The following is a 15,707-nucleotide window of genomic DNA, read 5'->3' on the forward strand; positions in this document are numbered from 1 at the left end:
AATTATATCCGAAGTAAATAGCAATATCTAAAAGTAAAGAAGTCTCCAAATTCAGTGCAATAATGGATATCCAAGTGAAATAAGAAAAAAAAACATCAAAATGAATTAATTAATTAAAAAATATATATAATGTGCCAGGTGAAACATAAAAGAGTATCAGAACTCTAAAAAATACTTAAAAAGATCCCAAAAATAAATAAGTAAATGTCTGGTGAATAAATAAATATAAATATAAATAAGAAATTAGATAGTCCGTAATATATGTGAAAGAAAGTCCACAAAAAAAATGTTCAATATAATAGTCCAAAAACGTGCATTATAGTGATAAAAAGTGCCAAAGGAAATTGCATAGATGGAGGGGGTGCTTCCCGGTGTTGGATCAGGATGTGGGTGCTGGGTGAGGGAATTCCGTGCTCCCCTTCCCATGTAGCCCGCACTCACCAGAGAGCGTCACCCCTACAGGGGTAACCAGCGTTGGATATTTGGGGTATTCCCCGGTAAACCGCGGTGAGTCTCTCCTCTCCTCCTGGGACCAGTTGCACTTCCTCCCTCAAATGGTAAGGTGTTAGGGTAAGCGATGTATAATAGGGGTGATAGGCAGCGCTCCAGAGTAATAAGGGTGATGTCCGGGATTATATGGATAGAAAACGCTAATATAGTGAAGTACCATAAGGTGTATCCATTTATTAAACAAATGAAATCAAGTACTCACATTTAAAAACAAGATACAGCATCTGTAAGCAAGTAGGGACCGCGAACCCCTCGTGTAGCGGTATTTCCGGACGCCGTGCGCCTCAGCGACCGGATATGCGTCTCAAGGTGCGGAACTGACGTGCTTCTGATGACGTCAGCTTGATGACGAAACGCGTAGAGCGTAGGCACGTCAGTTCCGCACCTTGAGACGCATATCCGGTCGCTGAGGCGCACGGCGTCCGGAAATACCACTACACGAGGGGTTCGCGGTCCCTACTTGCTTACAGATGCTGTATCTTGTTTTTAAATGTGAGTACTTGATTTTATTTGTTTAATAAATGGATACACCTTACGGTACTTCACTATATTAGCGTTTTCTATCCATATAATCCCGGACATCACCCTTATTACTCTGGAGCGCTGCCTATCACCCCTATTATACATCGCTTACCCTAACACCTTACCATTTGAGGGAGGAAGTGCAACTGGTCCCAGGAGGAGATTAGAGACTCACCGCGGTTTACCGGGGAATACCCCAAATATCCAACGTTGGTTACCCCTGTAGGGGTGCCGCTTTTTGGTGAGTGCGGGCTACATAGGAAGGGGAGCACGGAATTCCCTCACCCAGCACCCACATCCTGATCCAACACCGGGAAGCACCCCCTCCATCCATGCAATTTCCTTTGGCACTTTTTATCACTATATTGCACGTTTTTGGACTATTATATTGAACATTTTTTTTGTGGACTTTCTTTCACATATATTACGGACTATCTAATTTCTTATTTATATTTATATTTATTTATTCACCAGACATTTACTTATTTATTTTTGGGATCTTTTTAAGTATTTTTTAGAGTTCTGATACTCTTTTATGTTTCACCTGGCACATTATATATATTTTTTAATTAATTAATTCATTTTGATGTTTTTTTATCTTATTTCACTTGGATATCCATTATTGCACTGAATTTGGAGACTTCTTTACTTTTAGATATTGCTATTTACTTCGGATATAATTATAGCACCTGGCACCTTGTATCACCCATTACCTGTTTTATTTGGATATCCACACTTATTAATTTTAAACCAACACTGCCACCTAGTGTTTACACCAATTATTACAAGAGTCACTTTATTTTTAGTTTTGTAACACTGCTCACAGTTTTATCTATTTATACTGGTTTACTTTTTTATTGAATTCCATTAGGTATGTATTAGTGTTATTAATTGATGAATGGTTGGTTAATTTATTGATATCTATAACACCTACTGTGGCTTAATATCAGTACCATTGGGTATATTTTAAGGACCATCACTTATAGTATTGATATTATATATTGATCACCTATATGTACCTAGATTTGTGAGACACACCTTTGCACATATTTCATTATTTGGCAGCGCCAATTACCCTATCATATTTTCCATACCCTGATATAGTTTTACTATATTTTTGGGGTAGGCTGCAGCCAATCATACAAAGAGATTCATTTGCGCGGAATTTTTTCTTTATTACAGAAGTTCTGATGTCATGCCTGACTCCAAACATGTCCTCAAAAAAGCCCAATAAAACGCCTGCAACAAAAAGCCAGGTGTAAAAGTAGCGAAGCCATATCCCTGTTCTATAAGTGACCTAATAGAAACAATCTTTTTTTTTTCTGGTTCTGGACATGCTACAGAGCTGAAACTTCACAGGTACACTTTTTAGACCCCCCAGACACTAAATCCAAACAAATCTCATTTTTTTTTTTTAATATTTTTTTCAATAATTGGCTCTATCAAAAATGACAATTTTTAAGAACTTTTTCTTGTGTGATTAATAGTCCCTGGGGCATGACCCAGAACCCTAGGTACTTTTTAGGGGCATTTATTGGGTTTTAGGGCTTCAAAATGGTGTTTTTTGATTACCGAAGTTCGGGTCCCATTGATTTCAATGGGGTTCTGAAATCCGGGCCGAACTTTCGGGAAGTTCGGGTGTTCTGGTCGAACCGAACTTTTGAAAAGTTCGATCATCCCTACTTGTCAATCTGACAAGTCACGGTCCAAGTCGGATCAGTGTGAACCGGCACTTATTGTACAAGAATTTTCATCCATTATTTCCATCCTCGGTTCCGACTTTCTGCGAAACATCGAGAAAACCGGACGATGGGTCACCTCATTCTCTTATAGTGAGTGCCCACCTTTAGGGGTTTCTTTGTAGGTTGTTAATTGGTCATTTAAAACTTCTCATGTCATTATTTATGAAGGAATCCTCACTTTACAGCATTTCTACATAAGAGTCTAAAATGTTTGCACAGTACTGTACTCATACTGTATATACAATAGTATATATACACTATATTACCAAAAGTATTGGGACACCTGCCTTTACACACACATTAACTTTAACCACTTGCCGACCGCCCTATAGCGGATTGACGGCGGCAAAGAGGTTGTATTATCCTGACTGGCCGTCATATGACATCCAGCAGTCACTCTGACACACCGCATCTCCGATCTCCTTAAGGAGCCTACTCACGTAGGTTCTTTACCATGTGAGCAGCTGTGTCCAATCATTGATTGGCTTTCCTCAGTTCGTGCCTGTAGAGGAGAGCCGATCTGCAGCTCAGAGCATTGATTACCAGTGCAGACCCTTGGGGGGTGCCACTAGAGCCACCAGGGATGCCCACCCATGGCCACCAGGGATGCCCACCCATGGCCACCAGGGATGGCAATCAGGGCTCAGGGAGCCTGCCAGTGCCCTCCCCATCAGTGCTGCCCACCATTGCCATCTATCAGTGCTGCCCACAAGTACCCATCATTGCCATCTATCAGTGCCACCCACCAATGCCCATTATTGCCCACCAGTGCTGCCCATCAGTGCCCATCATTGCTGCCCATCAGTGCCCATCATTGCTGCCCATCAGTGCCAATCAGTGCCACCTATCAGTGCTGCCTATCAGTGCCACCTATCAGTGCCCATCAGTGCTGCCTATCAGTGCCCATCAGTGCCACCTATCAGTGCCCACCAATGCTGCATATACATTATACCTATCAGCGCCACATATCAGTGCCCATCAGTGCTGCATATCAGTGCTGCCTATCAGTGCCACCCCATCACTGCCACCCCATTAGTGTCACCTCCATCAGTGCCTCCTCATCAGTGCCTGTCAGTGCAAAATCATCAGTGCTCATTGGTCTTTTTGTATTCGTGTAGCAGAAAAAACCTTGCAGTGGTCAAATACCACCAAAAGAAAGCTCTATTTGTGGGAAAAAAATGACACAAATTTGGTTTAGGTACAGTGTTGCATGACCGGGCAATTGTCATTCAAAATGCAACAGTGCTAAAAGCTGAAAATTGGCCTGGGCAGGAAGGGGGTGTAACTGCCCCGTATTAAAGTGGTTAATGGCATCCCAGTCTTAGTCCGTAGGGTTCAATATTGAGTTGGCCCACTCTTTGCAGCTATAACAGCTTCAACTCTTCTGGGAAGGCTGTCCACAAGGTTTAGGAGTGTCTATGGGAATGTTTGACCGTTCTTCCAGAAGTGCAATTGTGAGGTCAGGCACTGATGTTGGATGAGAAGTCCTGGCATGCAGTCTCTGCTATGATTCATCCCAAAGGTGTTCTGTCAGGTTGAAGTCTGCACTTTAATCCACCCTAAAGGGTTTCTACTGGGTTGAGGTCAGGACTCTGTGCAGGCCAGTCAAGTTCCTCCACCCCAAACTTGCTCCTCCATGTCTTTATTTGTCTTTCAACCTGACAGAACACCTTTGGGATGAATCATAGCAGAGACTGCATGCCAGGACTTCTCATCCAACATCAGTGCCTGACCTCACAATTGCGCTTCTGAAAGAATGGTCAAACATTCCCATAGACACTCCTAAACCTTGTGGACGGCCTTCCCAGAAGAGTTGAAGCTGTTATAGCTGCAAAGGGGGGGCCAACTCAATATTGAACCCTATGGACTAAGACTGGGATGCCATTAAAGTTCATGTGTGTGTAAAGGCAGGCGTCCCAATACTTCTGGTAATATAGTGTGTGTGTGTGTGTGTATATATATATACACACACACATTTTTTTATACTAGAAGTTACATTATTTTCCTTACAATAATATGGAATTGAATAATTATCAGACAGATGAAGTAACTCTTGATGTCTTTACAGGTAAACAAGATGTCCAATGTCAGCAGTGAAATGGAACCAACCATGATTTACAGTCCTGTGGATTTGCTCTTTGTCCTGGTTTTATCTTTCACTGCTCTCGTGGGTGTCCCCGGCAATGCTCTGGTGCTTTGGGTTACTGGAGTGAAGATGGAGCGGACCGTGACCACTGTTTGGTTTGGGAACCTTGCTCTGGCTGATATCATGTGCTGCTTGTGTCTTCCATTCTTTATAACGCAGTCCTTCTACTCAGACTGGCTGTATGGCCCTGTCCTCTGCAAGATGTTATACTTCATCATCTTCTTTAACATGTATACCAGTGTCTTCACCCTGGTGGCTATCAGCATTGACCGATGGATTCTGGTTGTCCATCCCGTGTGGGCCCGAAATCACCGAAGAATCAAAATGGCGTGGATGATATGCTTGGCTATTTGGATGTTGTCCTCTGCGATGTGCCTGCCTGTCCCCATCTACAGAAGATATGACACCTCTGATAACAGGACCATGTGTTATTCAGAATCTCACATGATAGAGCCAATCAATTATACACGTGCAATTCTTGGATTTCTGATCCCTCTTATTATCATTTGTATCTGTTACATTCATCTGGCTTTTAAAGTACAAAATATCAGATTTTCTGAAGTAGGAAGAAAACCCATCAAGATGGCAATAAGTATTATTATCGTGTTTTTCATCTCCTGGGCCCCCTTCCACATGGTAGGAGTAACCCTGATATACACTGACAATGATGTACTGTACATCCTGTACTTTGTCTCACAGTCTCTGGCCTTCTTCAATAGTTGCATCAACCCAATACTCTACGTCTTCATGGGGAAAGATACGAAGGAAAAGCTGAGACAGTCTATTGGGGAGCTCATGCAAAATATATTTAGGGAGAATTTATTATCCCCACCATCCAATGAGAACCAGCGCACCGCAGAAGAAAGCCTCTCGCTCTAATGTATGAGACGGAATTGTAGATGTTTTAGAGTTTTTTCGCTTTATTAGTGATTGTGATCAACTGCAGAAAATCTTATCAATGCGTGTTAGGGGGGCCATACTGAATGTCCTGAATAATTCACATGCCATCAGGGCTTAGTGCTTACTGACTTTGGGTTAGAAAACACCCCCTAGAGACACACATTTAACGCTTTGATCACTCCTGGTGTTAACCCCTTCCCTGCCAGTGTCATTAGTACAGTGACTGACAGTGCATATGTATAGCACTGATTACTGTAGTAATGTCACTGCTCCCCCCAAAAGTGTCAAAAATGTCAGTTAGGGGTCCGATTTGTCCGATGCAATGTCGCAGTCCCGCTAAAAAAAAAAAAAAACATCGCTGATCACCGCCATTGCTAGAAAAAGAATAAATAAAAATGACATAAATCTTTCCCCTAGTTTTTAAGATGCGATAACTTTTGCACAAACCAATCAATATACACTTATTGGGTTTTTGTTTACCAAAAATATGTAGTAGAAAATAAATTGGCCTAAAATGATGAAAATATTTGATTTTTATTTATTTTTTTATTAGGAATGTTATAAAGCAGAAAGTAAGAAATATATATATATTTTTTTTCAGAATTGTTGTTTTTTTTTTTGTTTATAGCACAAAAAATAAAAATCGCACAGGTGATCAAATACCACCAAAAGAAAGCTCAATTTATAGGGGAAAAAAGAACTTTAATTTTATGTGGGTACAGTGTGGCACGACCGCGCAATTGTCAGTTAAAGTAACGCAGTGCCGAATCGCAAAAAAAATGGCCTGGTCATTAAGGGGGTAAATCCCTCCGGTCCAGAAATGGTTAAAGCGAAAACAAGAAAAGTGAAAAATTCCTTTAACCATTTCTGTACCGCCCACTGTGTATTTATGTCGGTACTTTGATGTTAAATACCAGGGTTATGGCAGCAGATAGCAGATAGCAGCCATAACCCCGGTATTTTTTTAAACGGTGGGTGGTCCACTTTAACATAAAGGTGGTCCCAGAGGCGGATTCGCTGCGGGATCACCTTTATGGGCGGTGTGAGAGGTGCCCCTCCCCCTGCTGCCTCTCGGTTTCCGGACCCGTCGGTAGTGGGGAAAACAATCCGGTCCTTTCCCCTCCTAGGCAGGAAGTCCAGTGAGGGTAAGATGGCCCCCACTCCACTCCAGTGGCGGAGCCAGAGGGTTAGCTGGGATGGCAACTGACACCCCAGAAGAAGTCCTTGCCACCCCTGTTGCCACCCCAATCCTGGTGGGTGGGTGCATGACAGCGCCGCAGCGGAGGAATCATAGGGGATCGCCGTACGGGAGCTGCGGAGGGAGGCGGATCGGATGGAGAGCTGGTAGGCAGTGGGAGGGAGGCGGAGCGGAGGAATCACAGGGGAGCGCCCTGGGCGGTACCATTTACTAGAGGAGGGGGGGGCGCAGGTGAAATGCTCGCAGTCCGCAGAGTACACTGTGTGTGTGTGTGTGTGGATTACTACACTACACACCATCCGCTATGTAGCTGCAAGCCTGCAACAATGTGCCAAGTGCGCTCCTGCACTCGGCACAAGCCTAGAACAGCAGAGCCCTTCCCTGTCAGCAAAGACACTCCCCCCTGACGTGACGTCACTGAGATGCCGGTGCCGGCGGGATGAGAGAGAGAGGACTCAGAGGAGAAGAGTGTGCTGCCAGGGCTGCCAGAGGAGGAACCAAGTTAGTAAGGCACAAGTAAGCAATACTTAGAATTGGGGGGGCTTGGGGAGAGAGAGACTGAGGCTGTGGGGAGGTTCATTGTTAATGATATTTGTAATAAGCAGCATGAGGAGGTAATTCCTTTCCACTGGTCACTGATGCATTAGTGACCAACCAGTGGCTGTTAATTAACCCCTATTTGCTGCATTAGTGGCACCAGTGTCAGTGTTAACACTGACACTGGTGCCACTAATGCAGCACAAAGGGGTTAATTAACAGCCACTGGTCGGTCACTAATGCATCAGTGACCAGTGGAAAGGAATTACCTCCTCATGCTGCATATTAGAAATATCATTGGCAATTAACCACTTGCTGACCCGTTGCAGTATATGTACTGAGATGGGGTAGCAGCTACAGGCGTACGTCCCTGCCTGTTTCAAGGTTTCTGGCACATGCCCCCACCCACCTACTCCCCTGTGATTTGACACAGCAAGAGACTGTCAACAGATCTCAGCCAATGATTCACGGCCGAGACCTGCTGATTGGCTGTGTCAAATCACAGCCCAGAGCTCTGTGTTGACAATCAATACAGGGCTCTTTACAGAGGGAATGATCGCTATTTCTTTCTTTTCCCTGCAAAGCAGAGAAAATAAACAAATCGATCGGTAGTAAAAAGCAGCACACATTACACATTGTTAGGCACACAATTAGCCCCTTAATTGCCCCTAGATGTTAACCCCTTCTTAGCCGGTGTCATTAGTACAGTGACAGTGTATAGTATTATCACTGATCACTGTATAAGTGTCACTGGTGATGTGGCAGTTAGTTCCCACAAAGTGTCAGTTAGTGTCACGATCACAGTCCCACTATTAGGGTCCTTTCACAAGAATGATCTGATCAGATCCGCCTGTACGTTTTTAAGGTGGATCTGATTGGATGCTCCATGCATCCCTAAGGGGCAGCGGATGACACCCGCTGCTATCCGCTTCCGATCCTATCCGTGAAATCCGGACGGATGGAAACCCTATTTTCCATCCATCCAGCGGATCGGATGGGATCGGATGAGAATGAACAGACGGTCCATTCTCATCCGATTCCCCCATAAAGGAGAGCGGGGATCTGACACCTCTGTCTCCACACACAGAGCGGAGACGGAGCGGTCATCCGCCTGCTCAGCGGGGATCGGAGGATCGTTCCCCACTGAGTAGAACGGACTCCGTCAGCGGACGCGGACCATGTGAAAGGACCCTAAGTTGCTGATCACCACCATTTCTAGTATATATAAAAAAATAAAAAATTCCATTATATATCTCATTTGTAGGCATTTTAGCTTTCACACAAACACATTAATATGTGTGACGGAAGTGTAGGTGGGACAGAACGCACACGGAGAGCAGGAGGGCCAACAAAGCCTTTTATTGAACGGTAGCGGGTATGTTCACAAAGAAAGGGGCCAAACAATGGTGCCCAGGGTCAGACCCAACGTGGGTAGGACAGAGTTCCAGATAACAGGGTTAGTCCATAACAGGGGGCTCCCAATAGAATGGGCAAAGTCCTGGCCAGCGAGGGATTGGGCGACACACAGATCAGGGCAAACAATGAAGTGACAAAGTCCAGGCAGAGTTCTTATAGGCCCAGTGTTAATCCACTCACCAGCAGGCAGGTACAGGATAAATCCAAAATCCAGGTTGTAGGAAGAGACAGGGTAAATCCAAAATCCAGGTTGTAGGAAGGTTTGAAGAGGCCTGCAGGAAACAATAGGGGATTCTGTGTTCCCTGGCCGCAGCTCAGAGACACACACTCTTCCAAACAGCAGAGATGAACAACCCAGGAGAGACTCTCACTCAGCTAAATATATTAGGACTTGTGTCCCAGCAGGTGGGCCAGTCAACTCCCAGCCAGGCGTCCAGTTTCCCCAGCAACCAGCCCCGCCCCCCTCTACTCGAGCCCACACAAGGAATGTGTTCATTGTCCACAGTGAGCATGAAGGCGGAGAAGCAGACTTCCAGGCACCTGGCTGGGGAGGGGAAAAGGACAGCACAAGGGGGGGGGCAGGCAATGGAGTGAGTGGTCAGGGGGGAGGAAAATCCCATGCTGGTTAAATGGCAAAGTTCTGGGGGTGCAGGGAAGACAAAAGAAAGAGTAGGGTCCGTGACAACCCCTCCCCCTTTTATTTTACAAGTGCAGACAAGGGGACCTCAGCAGGTCTCCTTGGAGGCACTTGTGGCAAGGAATTCACCTATTGAGGGTCCTGCTGCCGGGACAGCCCGTCAGCGTTCTGGTGTTGGCTCCCACGCCGATATTGGATGGTAAAGTTGTATGGTTGGAGCGCCAGGCTCCACCTCAGGAGGCGCCCGTTGTCTCCAGATACTCTATTTAGCCATGTGAGCGGGTTGTGATCTGTGAGGATGGTAAATTCTCGGCCATACAGATAAGGTTGAAGCTTTTTCAAGGCCCAGACAATGGCCAGACACTCTTTTTCAATGGTGGAGTAGGCTACCTCCCTGTCCAGAAGTTTTCGGCTTATGAAGGCAATAGGGTGTTCCTCTCCTGCCTCATTCACTTGACTCAGGACAGCCCCCACGCCATAGGTAGAAGCATCGGTTTGCACTATAAAACGTCTGTTGTAGTCCGGAGCAGTCAGAACAGGGTTGTTTGCAAGGGCAGATTTGAGCTGATGGAAGGCAGAGTCGCAGGCCGGGGTCCAGTGTACCATCCTAGGGCTGTTCTTCCGGGTGAGGTCAGTCAGAGGTTTTGCCACAGTGCTGAAATTGGGGACAAATTTGCGATAGTAACTTGCAGTGCCAAGAAAAGACATTGTTTGTTTTTTTGTCTGAGGGGTAGGCCAGTCATGGATAGCTTGAACTTTTGCAGGTTCCGGTTTCACTTTCCCTCCCCCTACTCGGTGACCCAGGTATTGCACCTCAGCCATTCCCAGTTGACATTTGTCTGGTCTTATGGTCAGTCCTGCCTTGCAGATGCGGTTCAAAATGGTCTCCACATGCAGCAGGTGCTCCTCCCATGTGTTGCTAAAGATGGCTATGTCATCTAAGTAGGCACATGCAAATTCTTGGCATCCCTCCAACAACTGGTCTACAACTCGCTGGAAGGTGGCGGGTGCATTTTTCATCCCAAAGGGCATGTCCAGGAATTCAAACAGCCCGAAAGGTGTGATGAAAGCAGAGCGTTCTATGCCATCCTTGGTAAGGGCAATTTGCCAGTAGCCCTTACTGAGGTCCAGGGTTGTAACGTATTGGGCCCCAGCCAGCCCGTCTAACAGCTCATCTATGCGTGGCATGGGGTACGCATCGCTAACTGTGTAGTCATTAAGTCGTCTGTAGTCTACACAAAACCGAGTGCTCCCATCCTTCTTTGGCACTAATACCACCAGGGAAGCACAGGGACTGTGAGAGGGACGGATAATGCCCATCTGGAGCATCTCAGTGAGTTCTGTTCGTATAGCTGCTTTTACTGAATCGGGGACTCGGTAGGGGGCCTGTTGGATGGGTTTTTGTCCCTGTGTTACTACATGGTGAAAGGCCAAATCTGTACGTCCCGGGACAGCTGAAAAGGCGATGGCCCTGCTCCCTATCATGTCCCGCATTTGACCCTTTTGCTGGGAACTTAGCTGGGCCCCAGTAGGGATTTGATCCAGGGAGTGGGTGGCCTTGGTGGCTTGTAGGAGGTCAGGTAGGGACCCTTTGTCAGCTTCACCTGTGGGGGTAAGGCATATGGCCAGGATGGGCAAGGTCCGGTCATGGTACTCTTTGAGCATGTTTATGTGGACTGTGCGCTGTCGTCGGTCATGATCGTCTAGGCTGAGTACATAACTAGTCTCATCAAGTTTGCAGAGGATTTTATAGGGCCCTTCCCAGACGTGCTGGAGCTTGTTCTGGGGGTGTGGGACAATTAGGAGGACTTGCTGGCCCTCAGTGAACTCCCGCCCACGGGCCCTTCGGTCATACCATGTCTTCTGCCGTGTTTGAGACGCTTGGAGGTGGCTGTGGGCCATGTTAGCCAGCTGGGATAACCGCTCCCGCAGTTCCAGCACATACGGTACAACCGGAATTCCTGTATCTTCCACCTCCCCTTCCCAATTTTCCCATAATAAAGTTAAAGGGCCTCGGACCTTCCGTCCGTATAGAAGCTCAAAGGGTGAAAACCCAGTGGATTCTTGCGGCACTTCTCGGTATGCAAACAGAAGATGGGGAAGGAGCTTTTACCAGTCTGCCTCACTGTCCACAAAGGCTTTCAGCATGCCTTTAAGAGTCCCGTTAAAGCGTTCACAGAGGCCGTTGGTCTGGGGGTGGTAGGGGGTGGTCCGGATGGCCCGTACCCCGCATGCGCGCCACAGAGATTGAATTCCATCTGACATGAACTGGGTGCCCTGATCAGTCAGAATCTCACTGGGGAACCCCACACGGGAAAAGACGGTGACAAGCGCTTCCGCTACCTTGAGGGCTGAAATGCTGGACAGGGTTACCGCCTCCGGGTAGCGGGTGGCATAGTCCACTATGGTCAGGATATATCTTTTTCCTGACTTACTGGGCCGGGCCAGAGGGCCAATGATGTCCACCGCCACCCTCTGAAAGGGTTCCTCGATGATGGGCATAGGGCGGAGTGGGGCCCTGGGATGGTCCCCAGGCTGCCTCTGCCTTTGACAGATGTCACAGGTCCGACAGAATTTAGCAACAGACTGAGAGATGCCAGGCCAATAGAATGCTTGGGTTAGTCTTCGTTCTGTTTTTCTCTTCCCCAGGTGTCCAGCTAAGGGAATGTCATGGGCGATTTGGAGCAGCAGGAACCTAAATGGCTGGGGGACAATCAGCTGTTTGGTTGCAGTCCAGGGCTGGTCTGGGCGGTTAGCATCTGTAACACGGTATAGTAGTCCTCGTTCCCAGAGGGTTCGTTCCCCACCCTCCCCGAATGGTCCGGCATCCGCTTGGGCCCGGAATTGGCTCAATGTGGGGTCAGAGTCTAGTTCCTGTTTAAATTTCTCACGGTCCCAGGTCAGGGTGGTATCCTGGTCAGGGTTGGTAACACTCACTGGATCCAGGATAGAAGGGGAGTCCTGTTGGGCTTTCTCGGCAGACAGGCCATGGCTGGCTTGGCTTCTGGTCACAGCTCCGACGTATTGACACTGTAGCTCTCCTAAATCATTTCCAAGCAGAATGTCCGCAGGTAGTCCAGCCATGATTCCAATTTGGCAGCGCTTTTCCCCAAACCCATAGTCAAGGCGAACCGACGCCTGGGGGATGTGTTTCGTAGCACCACCTGCCAGTTCAATAAAGAACCCGGGGCCTGGCTTGATGGCTTCAGGTTTTACCACGCGGGGATCAGCAATGGTGAGGAAGGCCCAAGTGTCCCGAAATCCCGTAGTTTTCTCTCCATTAATAAGGACCTCCTGCAGGTGGCGCTGCCTCTGCTCTGGGTAGGATGGGACAAGGGGATGAACACCGTAGACTCCCCTAGGAGGATTGGCAACAGTGGGGGTCAGCCAGTCACTGGGAGGTGGGGGTAGTGGTTCTTCCTCTGGGGTCAACTCTAGGTAGTTGACTGGGCGACTGTGGCTGGCAGACGTGGTGCGACGGTACTGAGGGCAGCTGGCCTGAAGATGCCCGGGCTGGTTGCACCCATAGCACCGGCGGTCCAGAAACGGCCCAGAAGTACGAGGTCGGTAGGAAGGGGCTGTGGATGGTGTTGGGGCGACAGGGCGCCGGAGGAGTGGCAGGGGGTTGCTGGGAAGTGGTCTGCCTGTGTTCTGGGCTTTGGGCGGCTCGACTACCAGTCTCTTCCAATGGGGTTTAATGGCAAGGGCCTCGTCTGCCAGTGCAGCAGCCCACTCAAGGGTGCCAGGGTCCCTCTCCTTCACCCACTCCCGCACCTCTGCTGGGCATTTGGCAAAGAATTGTTCCTTCAGAAAGGCCTGGACAACTTGTTCAATAGTAAAGGCCTGCTCCCCCTCCAGCCAGCGTCTCCAGGCCCGCGAGATTTTGTGCGCATACATCTTGAAGGAAGGCTCAGAATGAAAGGACAAGTCCCGGAATTGGATCCGGTGGGTTTCTGGAGTTACCGCGTAGTGTTCTAGTACAGTCTGTTTAATCCTACTGTATTCTCGATTCCACTGTGCATCCATTGTCCGGTAAGCAGCAGCCGCACCTCCTTCCAGCAGGCCCACTAGGTGGCGTACCCAGTCTCCCCGGGGCACCTCCAGCAGCTGACATAAGTGTTCGAAGTCCTGGAAGAACCCTTCCACATCCCCTGTAGCTTCACAAAATGGCTTGAAATCTTTGCGAGTCACTCTTGGTAGATCAGGCCCACTTACTCGTGGGCTGGGAAGAGGGTCCCGTCCTCTGAGGCCTCCCATTGTTTCTCGCTCATGGGCCCTTCGGATAGCCTCCCTCTTGTCATCCAAGGTGGCTCCGGGCCCCAGGATAGCCATCTCCTCTTCGTACCATGTGATCCAAGGGCTCCTGGGACTTGATACAGCAGATGCAAGCTGTACATTCTCTGGTGGCGGGGCATTCAAGCTTTCAGTTCTCTGAAGGCTGGCTTCCTCAATAGCGGTGACCAGCTCTTCTTTGGACAGTCCCTTGTAGGTAAGGCTTAACTCCCGAGCCTTTTCTTGCAAACTTGCCACAGTCCAATTCCTGTACTCCCCACCCCGGGTTAGGTCCAGTGTGAGGGGGCTGCTCTCAATCCTCTTCAGCGTTCTGATCCCACCGCTGCCACCAGTTTGTGACGGAAGTGTAGGTGGGACAGAACGCACACGGAGAGCAGGAGGGCCAACAAAGCCTTTTATTGAACGGTAGCGGGTATGTTCACAAAGAAAGGGGCCAAACAATGGTGCCCAGGGTCAGACCCAACGTGGGTAGGACAGAGTTCCAGATAACAGGGTTAGTCCATAACAGGGGGCTCCCAATAGAATGGGCAAAGTCCTGGCCAGCGAGGGATTGGGCGACACACAGATCAGGGCAAACAATGAAGTGACAAAGTCCAGGCAGAGTTCTTATAGGCCCAGTGTTAATCCACTCACCAGCAGGCAGGTACAGGATAAATCCAAAATCCAGGTTGTAGGAAGAGACAGGGTAAATCCAAAATCCAGGTTGTAGGAAGGTTTGAAGAGGCCTGCAGGAAACAATAGGGGATTCTGTGTTCCCTGGCCGCAGCTCAGAGACACACACTCTTCCAAACAGCAGAGATGAACAACCCAGGAGAGACTCTCACTCAGCTAAATATATTAGGACTTGTGTCCCAGCAGGTGGGCCAGGCAACTCCCAGCCAGGCGTCCAGTTTCCCCAGCAACCAGCCCCGCCCCCCTCTACTCGAGCCCACACAAGGAATGTGTTCATTGTCCACAGTGAGCATGAAGGCGGAGAAGCAGACTTCCAGGCACCTGGCTGGGGAGGGGAGAAGGACAGCACAAGGGGGGGGGGGGGGGCAGGCAATGGAGTGAGTGGTCAGGGGGGAGGAAAATCCCATGCTGGTTAAATGGCAAAGTTCTGGGGGTGCAGGGAAGACAAAAGAAAGAGTAGGGTCCGTGACAATATGCATTTATTTTTTTACTAAAGACAGCAGGTTTCATTTTGGTCTAAATTATGGAAGAATTTTTTTTTTTATTGAATGTTTTATAGCAGAAAGTAAAAAATATTTTTTTTTTTCAAAATTGTTTTTTTCTTTTTTCATTCACATAATAAAAGCTAACACACACCAGTGGTATGCAAATACCCTCAAAAGAAAGCTTTTTTTTTTTTTGTGTAAAAAAATTACAAACATTTTATTTGGGTACAGCGTTGCATGAAGGGGGTAAAATCTTCTAGAGCTCAAGTGGTTAATTAACCTCCCAGAGATTTAACCACTGCAGCCAGTTCACATGGGGATCGCAGTCACTGCCATCAATGCTGGGGGTTATTAAATAAGCTAGCACCATTGCTGGGGATCATTGTTGCAGAAACTGATGCGAATGCTGTGGATTATTATTGCGTAAATTGGCTGCTGTTTTAAGTATTTTCTTGTTTTGAAATGACACTAAATCTTTCTTTACACCTGGGGGGGGAAGGGGGCAGTTTGCCACTGCAGCCTGTCTGCATGCTGTATCCTGTCCGCATGCTGTATCCTGTCCGCATGCTGTATCCTGTCCGCATGCTCTGTCCGCCACCTGTATGTATTTATTCTGCCACATATTTTTTGTAAAAAATCCTAAGTGTAT

General features: G+C 47.7%; 1 protein-coding gene across 1 annotated transcript; it reads left to right on the forward strand.

Annotated features, from left to right (window-relative positions):
- Window positions 1-4,851: 4,851 nt before the first annotated feature.
- LOC309564150 (C3a anaphylatoxin chemotactic receptor-like) lies at window positions 4,852-5,799 on the forward strand (the record flags this gene model as incomplete). Its single annotated transcript, XM_082268779.1, has 1 exon — window positions 4,852-5,799. One exon carries the CDS (start codon window positions 4,852-4,854, stop codon window positions 5,797-5,799), a length of 948 nt encoding a protein of 315 aa, XP_082124905.1.
- Between the last annotated feature and the right edge of the window lie 9,908 nt (window positions 5,800-15,707).

This window comes from Pelophylax lessonae (genome assembly GCF_965119305.1).
Source record: "Pelophylax lessonae genome assembly, chromosome: 9".
Taxonomy (NCBI): domain Eukaryota; kingdom Metazoa; phylum Chordata; class Amphibia; order Anura; family Ranidae; genus Pelophylax; species Pelophylax lessonae.